This window comes from Bubalus bubalis, chromosome 5, assembly GCF_019923935.1.
Source record: "Bubalus bubalis isolate 160015118507 breed Murrah chromosome 5, NDDB_SH_1, whole genome shotgun sequence".
NCBI lineage: Eukaryota > Metazoa > Chordata > Mammalia > Artiodactyla > Bovidae > Bubalus > Bubalus bubalis.
Window position 1 is genome coordinate 3443492 of NC_059161.1, and position 10783 is coordinate 3454274.

Genomic DNA, 10783 nt, shown 5'->3' on the forward strand with positions numbered 1-10783 from the left:
AGGGGAGCCTGGTGGGCTACAGTCCAGGGGGGTTGCAAAGAGTCAGATACCACTGAGCAACCAAGCACGTATATTACTTGACAAGAAAAATTACACTTAGAAAAACAATAGCCATAAAGGAAAAAATCCCACAGGCATAATCAGTAAATGTGATGTGAATAAAAATCAATTCATGAATTTAATAACAATTGTAAAAGCTACATGAAAACTGATGCTGTTGAACTTTAGTTCAGTAAAATAAAAATGGAAAGACTGGTAATGATTCAATTAAGTTATATAAAAAAATACTCACAGAATTAAATTGGCTTAATGGAGGGAGATTTTTGTGTGAAATCTATTTTCAAGGAAAACTCAAAAATGTTGGTATATTCTAATTTAATGTTTATATTCATAAATGTTGAGTCAAAACACTCCTGAGATCAAAATCACGGGATCCATATGTTCTCTATCCCTCTGGGAGGCACTGAAGAAGGCATGAGCAAAGGTGAGTTTTGCCTTTACAAAGATAGTCCTAGGGGGGTCTGAGGAGAATCAAGGTTCCAGACTATGGTTACAGAAAGAAATAAGACTCTGGAGCAGAGCTGTGATACAGGATGGATCTATAAACCACTTAAGAAGTAGAATCCAGAAGAGTTTGCAAACCTCTACAACAGGGGATACGAAATTTAAAACATTCATAGATTCCTAAGGGTTTATTCCTCTGCCACACAGACTGCAGCTTCATCTACTCACTCCCCAAGGAAGAGGTGTGACTGGGACCCACGTTTCAGTGGGGAAGAGCTGTGTGCTGATTGCATGGAATTTCCAACTTTGCAGAGTATCTCATAGTTTTCAAAGCATTTTGACAAGATTGTCACTTTTCGTGCCAATGACAGTTTATAGATGAGGAAACTGTGGATCAAAAGTGGAAAGTTATTCGACCCAGATGGTACAATTCATAGAATTTGATTTCCAATGTATTTCTCATTCCACCTGCCACAGTCTTCTCCAACTTGGAATCAGTCCCGACTCACTTCCTATGATGCTTAATGTGTCTCTTTTATCAGTAAATAAAGGATTTTTTTTTTCCTTTAAGCAGATACATTTAAAATACAGTGACCACACTTTATTCCCTTGATACTGTCCCTATGATAACATCTCTTAACACTATTACTTATACATGTGTCTCTAATCCCTTTTCATGACTGCCGGGACATGTTTTTAATTGACAATACAGAGATTCTTCTTATCCATCAGGGATTTTTGCTAAGTACACTTTGCCAGCTGCTCATTTCCTAACACTACATCAGAGCAGGACATCGAGGTGCCCTCAGCCCTTAGGCTCTGCTCCAGAAGATCACTTTTTCAGGGGGTTGAGGAATTTCCTCCAGTCAATCACATTTTGTTTGAAAGTAAATTTTTTAATATATGAATGACAATTATTTTCATTTAGATATCATGACACATAGTTACAACTTTATCACACCTGCAATACACTTACAGGAGAAACTGAAGTTTTAGTAAGGCAAATTTTGTTCACTTCAGATGCATGTGTCTCATTTTTAACAGGAAGTGAATGTTTACTTTTCAACACTGGATAGCTTCGCGCCATAAAAGATGTTAACGTTTGCTTCAGTTTGGGTCATCAGTAAAGAACCTAATAAAAGCATTGATAATCTTCCTGGTTATCTTTTCAAAAATGAATCAGCAGAAGATACAGCGATGGGACGTGAACAATTCTCGAGTACCTCACTGACTTTCTGTTTACTTATGTTTGTCCCAGCTGAAAGAGTAGGAAGCTTTTCATTTCTTTATTTTTTCTTGTTTCTGTTGTTATATCTGAACACATAATATTCTGCTTATAAGAGCCATTCCCCAAACTCTTGAGAGACTGAAATTTAAGTAATATATTGATGTATATAGTTAATGGTTAAAGGAATGCATATTAAAGATTTTGGGAAATAATTAAACATTTTCTAATCTAAATATTGGTTGGGTTAGCTGTGTACAAAAAATCTAATAATTTCTATATTTACTTCCATGTGTTTCAGAACTATGTAGAAATAGATATTACATGGTATTTTTAAATGAATAGCCTGCAATATTTTTTCTTTATCCTTCCATAAGACTACTATCTTTTTTTTAATTGAAGTACAGTTGGTTTATAATATTGTTTTAGTTTCAGGTGTACAGCAAAGTGATTCAGTGATTTTTTTTCAGATTATTTTCCATTATAAGTTATTACAAGATATTGAATGTAGTACCCTGTGCTATATAGTAAATCCTCATTGCTTATAAGACTACTACTAATATCTTTATGCTTGTAAACGTCATAGCATTAATTCTTTAGTGTTAGGCAGCTTTGATGTGGTTGGGTGCCTTATAATGAAAAAAAACTATTTAGACAAGATTAAAATTAAGTTTAAACTGAGGTTAAGTTAAATTCCATTGTCTTCTCTCCTAACAATTCTCATAAACGTAGAAGATGACTGAAAATGACCAGAGAACTGCCCTGAAGACGAATTTCTTTCTCTGCACCATTGCCTTACCTACACGGGGTCTAAAAACAAAACCTTGCAATGTTCACGCTGGACTTTCAGTAACAAATTTAATCAACCTGACTACAAATCTCTGCTCTTCACCTGCTCAGACTGAAATTCAGTATCACATTATTTAGGAAGAAGGGATACTCAGACTCCTCCAGGCTTGCTGTGCACAGATGGTGAGGCTGACAGGGGGAGCTGTCTTCCATCTGCCCTTGGAAACGGCCCCAGGGATCTAGGTCAAGTGCCGCCCACGCGGGTCCGCGGAAAGGCTGGACAAGCCCCAGGTGTCTTGTACCCCTGCCACATGAGTCCCTCCCTTCCTAATTCTTACTTTTTGCCCCAAGGACATCTGGATTTGAAGAACAAAACTGATCCATCAAACAAAATGCTCTAACAAGAATGTCCAAAACAGCAAGTGAAGAAAAATTTAGCAACAATATTCTTAACATTGGATTTTTAAGAAATCAGAGGCTCTTCCCAGGTAAAAAGTAAAATGATATGAAAGAAGGAAATGGGGGGGGGGGCAACGCCTGTAAAGATTTAGATCTAAAATGATTTTATCTAATCTTGATAAAATTGCTCATTTTCTCAAACAGCCTCCATCCTTCCACTTAGCCTCTAGCTAGTTTTTTCGTCTTATATTTCTCCTCTTTCTGTCTTTACTTTTTTCTCATCGCCTCCCCCCACCCCCGCCTCATTTCTATACTATTATAATCTGCAGGTATGCTCCCCACCCCTGCCCCCCCCAAAAAAAAACGCCCATTACTTTTTCAGCACCTGGGAAGAAATCAAGCACAGATGATACAAAAAAGATGGTTCCCGCTTTCATGTGAGTTACACTGGCAAGCATGCTCTGATTGGTAAATAGTAATGGCCAAGAGCAACAAACTGAAACAGTATGTGAAACACTGCTTCGTTTTTTATACAAGGAAGGGTGATAAAATGTATAGAATCATGGTGGAGATATTTTGTGGGAAGAGTGATGACAGAGAACTTTAGAGGGGAAACAGGATTTGCACAGCACCTTAAAGGCCTGGAGCAAGTGGAGAGAAGCAGGGTGTTGAAACTGCCTCCGGCTCACTCTATTTTAGTCCATCTTAAAAGGAAAAAATATCTCTGCCCAGCTCCCAGCTCCCTGAGGAGTGCCCCGGCAGTGAGTTTAGAATGTAAACCAAGGCGATGAGAAGATGTCGGAGGGTGTTTTCCTCTTTCATTTTATATTTTTAAAGCTGTAGGGTATGAAAAGAAATGGACAGATGAGGAGATCGTTACAATACTGAGTGTGAAAAGTGATAAAGACATGAATTAAAGGGATGGCAATGGAGATGAAGAGGGGAAAGATTTTAGAGATCTTTATAAAGTAAAATGATAAGACTTGGGGACCATTTAAATATACATATTTCAGACTTTCTCTTTTGCAAAAACGCAAGGCAATGAAACAAGATTCCATTTAGGCAAGGAGGTAGGTTCACCCGTGTAAGGGGTGAATCTGGAGACAGAATAAGGACCATTAGTACATAGCAGGTGATGATAAGGAACTCTGAGTTTAGAAATGAGAATAAAACTGGCCGAAGATTGAGGCCTGTAGAACCACAATGTTTAAAAGCAGACAAATATGGAGAACCAGTAGACAGATGAGAAACCAATATATACTCATATATGTGTTTATATGTGTAATGAAATAACTAACATATATATAGCCCACACATTATAACTAGCCTGTTCATGTGTGTGTGTGTGTGAGATGTAGAAGCATCTATAGTCTTACAGAGGTTAACTATCAAAAGGACACCACGTAACCCAGGATACAGCAAAGACCTAGCTCAGTACTGAGTGCGCTGACCCTGCGCTCAGTCCGTGGAGCAAGGGTGGAAAAGGAAAGCAGACCCCCAACCTCACCTTACCTTTCCCTCACCAAACGTGTTTCAAATTCTAGCAATAATAAGGATCCCAGGCAGATGTGTATTAGGAAAAATACTTTCCAAAAAATCAGTACATCTTCATCCCCACACCCCCAAATCTCTACATTGTATTTAGACCTTAATAGGATTGCCGATCCAATTCCATTCACAGTTAGACTGAACTCCCGCAAGTGTGCAAGGCAAAGTACACATTTGTAACATAAGCTATTTATTTTTTGTCGATGGAAAAATGAAAACTATGTCCAGGAAACAACTCTTAACCGTTATGACTCATAACTCACATAACTCCTGCATTCATAGCTGTGACGGTACAAAGCTGTAACCTGGCCATACTTGGTTCAAGCCAGAGATCACTCATCTCTACCTGCATTCTTGAAACCATCTCTCTCCCCCCTAATTATTTAGAAAATTTAAACAAAATGTTGGTTTCCTGTTATCTCAGCAAAGAGGCACAGAGCAAAGAGATTACTGACTTTTATGTAAAACTCAACCCAGCATTGTGACTGCTCTGGGAAAGCTGAACTCTGCCAACATTTGTATTTTAGAGATTAAATAACATATCCAAGTTGTGCACCCATTTATCCATTGATGTCTCTCTCCATTTGGCTCTATTTCTTTATGTGTTTAGAATGCACAATATAAATTTGATGTCTAATATTTCTTATAAAACTCAATTTAACACCTTCAAATAAAACATATACTCCAGCTCACAGCTTGCTAATAAAAGAAAATATATCATTGAAAGAACTAATAATTTCCCAAATTATGCAGTGAATCATTAAATCTCTCTTGGGACTTCAAAGTATGATAAACAAGAGTTGCACACCTAGATAATTGTATCTATATTTTTTCCCCCAAAATGAGTATATGTTCCAGGAAGACTAGAAAAACATTGCCTTCAGGGTTTCTCTGAGCAGCTCAGGTTAAACTTGGTCTTTCAAAATAAATCTTTGTATACCTATCCATTTATCTATGGTACAAACTATTCAGCAAAATTGGTTTAAAGGTTTCTAGATCATTTTATACTCTCATGTTGAATATAAATTCAAAGATGTTTCTTAGAGTAAAAAGCCTTAGTAGGCGAAGTTGAAATTTTTATGGTAGTTTGCTCTATGGCCTACAAAATATCTCATTTAGAAAGTTGTGCAACCGTTTCTGAGTGAGAATTTTAATGGAAATTTACTCTGATGTGATAATATACATATTACCTTATAAAAATTATTATTTCTTATAATACTTTAATTGTGATAACCAGCTTCATAGGAATGGTAACTTAATAAACATTTTCTGTACTAAGGCAAAATGCTATACCTACATAAAAAATATTTAATCCATTTTTGCAGTTAAAGAAAAAATATTTATATATATACACACTGCTTTCTACCATTTTTAGTTTCACAGAATCTAAATTAACAGTGTAACATGTTCAGAAGAGAACTTCTGTCCTGTCTTTTAGAGAAAAGGAGAGTGGTGGAAAATTTTTAAAAAGGCATTTCAAAGTGAATTACAATAAGCAAGATTTTTAAAAATATGTTTCCCATTTTTTTAACTTATTTAGAAATCTGCAAAAATACCATTTCAAATATCCTTTTAATAACAATTTTTAAATAAAGCTTTTCGATCCTCCACCATAAGAAGTCATACTAAATATCAACCAAAATGTACTCATGACCCTGGAACCGTTCGAGAAATGTCCACTAAGTAGCCCAGAAGTGTGCAAAGATCTTAAAGCTGAATAGATGCAGGAGCTCCGGTCAGTTACATTTTCCTATAGAATGCATCCTTTGCATGATTCTTAAGAGTTTAAGTATTTTTATCTCGTCAAGGCTGTAAGATTTACCCAGCACCCAGGAAGGGCGGTGGCCCCGCAAGAGTATTCAGAGGAAATAATCATTCAAAGGATTGTAAGGAACAAAAACCTTGATTTAAAATACATTTTGTGATAAAAATTTTGCAAAAAGTTACTCTTTAATTCCATATCCAAATTTGCTTTTTTTTTTAAGTACCATACAATTAAGTATTCAATAAAATATTTTGGCCATAATCAAAATTTGAGGAAGCAAACCCCCAGTCCAAAAAAAAGGAGTGGTTTGTGTGCAAACAAAGCCATATTATGATTTTTACAAATGCAGTGTTTGTTAAAAAGACCAAAATCTAGTTTTTTGGTCATTCAGATATCTTCAGACTTTCAACACTGCTGTTGGAATACCCTTGAACAGTTTGTAAACCAAGACACAGATAGACAATGTTTGCCTTTGGAATTTGATTTTCGGGCCAAACATGTATGCCTTTTTAAACAGAAACAATGTGTTCTGTGCCCCAGGGAGCCATGTCTCTCCGAGGGACAATGACCTTGACCATTTTACAGCGGGCTTCCTCACCTCCAGTCACCAACACTTCACTTGCTTTTATGTCTATTTCAAACCAATGTCCTTACACACACACACAAATAACTAAGGAAATATGAATTTCCTTGTGCTTACCTGCAACAAACACTGCGATGTCCAGGAAGGCAAAGCCGAACGCCAGAAGTTTAAGCCACAGATACATGGTCATATCTGGAAATCAGCCAAACTCCCGAGAGACAGCATGCGTCCTTCTGAAAGGCAAAATAATGGTTATCTCCGAACCAATGTTTCTCTGTAAGGCCGAATCAAGAAGGAAAAAAGTGAATGCGTACTCTTGAACTGGTGTCTTATCAGACAGGGGCGATTTCCTCCTGCTGCCCTGAGAACAAACCACTTGCTGCGAGGCAGTGATGTCAGATTCGGTTTTACTAACTTCTCCAAAAGGGCTGCAAAGGGTCCTCTTTGCAGGAAGTCAAGAAAGTTGTTCAAAGTCACTGCCAAGGCCTCCTACTTCCTTAATTCAAGTAATTAGACTGACTTACTAGGCCTCTCAAAAGATTTTCCCCAAGAAAGATGCATTTTTCATATCCAAACAATACTCCCATGAAGTATTCATGATAACTAGAAAATGACATGCCCCACCCTCAAAAATCCATAACATTCTTACCTAAACAATGATAAAACAGTCAGCATGGGTATAACAAAAATAAGGACTGGCAAGATGATATGCTAATTGAATTAATGAAGGAAAAAAAAACTGTATTTGTCTTAAAATGACCAAATGAATGAAAAAGCAACTACCTCTCTGGTTATTTTCGACAACCAGAATCTTGTACCATTAGGGCATTCAGAACCCCGCAGTATGACAGTTCGAGTATCCAGCCACTCTCTATGCAAAGCACTTTCAGAAAGCTTAATAGGCTTGCCCCAAATCTTTCACAGATATTCTTGCAGGGCTGGGAATGGAATCAGAAACTCACTTCTCCTGCAGTAAATCATGCTTTAAGAAGGAGTGCCTCTGTGACCTGAGATATTCTTGGTATTGCTGATGAGGGAAAGAAGAGACATTCAATCAAGAGCTGTTTTTTACAAAAGTTAACCTTTTATTCCCCCTCAGCCATACTATCTCAACCTTTCTGATTAAATGACTGCAAATAAATACACAACATCCTTTGTGATTTTGATGGTGTTCTCAGTAAGTCCATTAATTAGGAAAATGCGTGCGAGAAGGAAGCCTCTATGACATCAGCAGTACAGGACTGCCCTGGTGGTCCAGTGGCTAAGACTCCGAGCTCCCAACGCAGGGGGCCCGCGTTCAATCCCTGGTCAGGGAACTAGACCCCAAGTGCTGCAACTGAAACATCCTGCACTCGGCAACAAAAGAACCCCTGTGCCGCAATGAGGACCCGGCAAAGTCAGATAAACCGATAAATAACAGACATTTTTTAAGAAGTCAGCAATACAATGGAGTGAACTGGTCTCCTCATCACAGAACCTGCAGGCATGCATTAATAAAATCCCCTACTGCACGCATAGACCAGGCGTCGTGCTCTGAACTACAGATCAGGCGGAAGGAACCCGAAGACAGAGCCCTTGCAATGATCTGGCTAGGAAGTGCTTGAGCAGGATTCCTATGTTGTTGTGTATAAACCTTTTGATGTTTGCATACTTGTTTTTCTCTTACTTTAGCTGCTAGGAACTTCAGAACCCAATTTGCACATACCCTCCCACTTGGTACAAATGAAAATAATTCCACCCCTTAATTTCCAATTAGTAAGTAGCATTCTAAGGAGATTCTTGTTATTATTATGATTTTAAATGATGTTTGTTATAGTAGCTAACACTTCTGTACTCTCAGCACATCCAGGAAAATGCTTAGCCCTTTAATCATATAATACAATTTGTACAACAAACTTGGAGATAAAGAGATACATAATTCTTCATCTTATCTGTAAAGTTCAGAGAGCTTAGGTGATTTGTCTGAAGTCTCACAGCTGGGACGTAAGCAAGCTACGTTTTGAACCCAACCTCAAGTTTCATCTTACTTTCCTTATTTGCTTTACTTTTTTTTTTTCATTTTCTCATCTCCTTCTCCAATCTTTTTTACTTTGTACTTTTCTAATTTTTAATCTCAGAAAGCTAGAACTTGATGGCATACAGATGATACTGTTCTCTTTTTACAAACGTGTTTTTAAATTAAGCGTCTCTGCACGTCAACACTGCTGTTGAGGAGTTAGGCCTACAGAAAACATTGATCTGTGGCAGAGGTCACGAATTTTAGTTCTTCTCACCTCAAGCTGTTTCTTAAAACACATTTGCAATGGAAATCTATCTGGGGATTAGCTGTGAGTATCTTTAAGCAAATATCTGTGTTCTGTTAGCTCACTCTTATGGTAGGATATTTGGTAAACTAAAAGCCATGAAAAAACTGTGTGACATGCCATTTAAAAGGGAGTTAAGACAATATACTTTGAATAAACTGAAGAGAGGGAATTAGAAGCCTTTAAGAGACATTTTTAAAAGGGCTTTGCAGATTACAACTTTGAAGGAATAGGAAGAAATGCAGAGATTTAATTTCATTTCAGGCAAGTGGGCAGAGAGAGTCCACCCAAGCAACACTGAGGTTAATTAGAAACAAATGAGTTGGATGGTGTTTTTATTTTAAAGTGTTAAAACTGAGTTTAATGTCAACAAGAAACAGTAGACTTTGGGGTAGCAAAATGTATAAGGGATACTGCTGCTGCTGCTAAGTCACTTCAGTCGTGTCCAACTCTGTGCAACCCCATAGACGGCAGCCCACCAGGCTCTCCCGTCCCTGGGATTCTCCAGGCAAGAACACTGGAGTGGGTTGCCATTTCCTTCTCCAATGCATGAAAGTGAAAAGTGAAAGTGAAGTCGCTCAGTTGTGTCCAACCCTTAGCGACCCCAAGGACTGCAGCCTACCAGGCTCCTCCGTCCATGGGATTTTCCAGGCAAGAGTACTGGAGTGGGTGCCATTGCCCTCTCCAATAAGGGATACTAGAAAAGTATAAAGAAATAGGGCCTCATATAGAAAGATAGCACTGGGTAAATAGTATACAGTTCAAGTGCTCTCAGCGACTTCCCTGGTGGTCCAGTGGTTAAGACTCTGCCATCCATTGCTTGGAGACACAAGTTTAGTACCTTAGCAGAGAACTAAGATCCCACATGCCATGCCAAAAGTTTTATTTTTTAATATTAATTTAAAAAAAAATTTTAAGCCAGACATGAAAAAGAAAAAAACTATCTGGCTCAGAAGGAGGTGATAGTCAAATCCTGCCAAACCTCGTAGGTTCTAAGCCACTTATCACTTTATCTTGAGAGACACAGGAGCTGTTGGGGTGTGTGAACTGTTTCCAAGCCTCCTTGCTGATGATCCCTGCATCCAAGATCTGATCCCTGCACTCACTTCCCTGTCCTCATCTCACGTGACACAGCAGCATCGAGCTGTTAGCCTCTCCGCCAACCCTTGTCTCCAGCCAGCTTCCAAAACACATTCCCTGACCCTCACTGGCTCATCCGTAGCAGCTGTCATGAGAGGTCCTTCCTGTCCCTGCCACAGGACAAGCTCAGGCCAGCAAGCTCAGGCCAGGCCCGCTTCACTCTTCCTGGACCTCGGAACCCTAGCTCTCCTGGCGATTCTCGGTAACCTGACCCATGGATCCGCAAACATCACTGCCAACTGATGCAAAACATTCAATACTGATATGCAAAAGAAAAGATTCTGCCTACTGGCCAAGAAACAGGGTAAACTCCTAGTTCAAGCAACGACTTGATCTCCTTAATATGGAGCTATTAGTTCTACCTTGGTGTTGCTGTGAGAACTGAATTAACGAAACAAGCATTCCATTAATGGTGTGAACACACGAGGTTACACTTAGAAGCATACACAATAGAGCATGCATCCTGTCCCTCCTTCCAGCCCCAACCAAAAGAGGAGAGCCCCAGAGGAGGGAAGGGGAACACCCCG

General features: G+C 38.6%; 1 protein-coding gene across 4 annotated transcripts in view; it reads right to left on the reverse strand.

The window, feature by feature from the left end:
* PTPRC (protein tyrosine phosphatase receptor type C) overlaps positions 1–7284 on the reverse strand; it is a 130997-nt gene extending 123713 nt beyond the window's left edge. For all 4 annotated transcript variants that reach the window (XM_044942636.2, XM_044942635.2, XM_044942634.2 and 1 more), the window contains exons 1-2: positions 7128–7284; positions 6931–7046 (exon numbers count right to left, since the gene is read on the reverse strand). In XM_044942636.2, the coding sequence (XP_044798571.2) occupies positions 6931–7003 (73 nt within the window). In that variant the 5' untranslated portion in view covers positions 7004–7046; positions 7128–7284. The remainder of the gene's footprint in view (positions 1–6930; positions 7047–7127) is intronic.
* Between the last annotated feature and the right edge of the window lie 3499 nt (positions 7285–10783).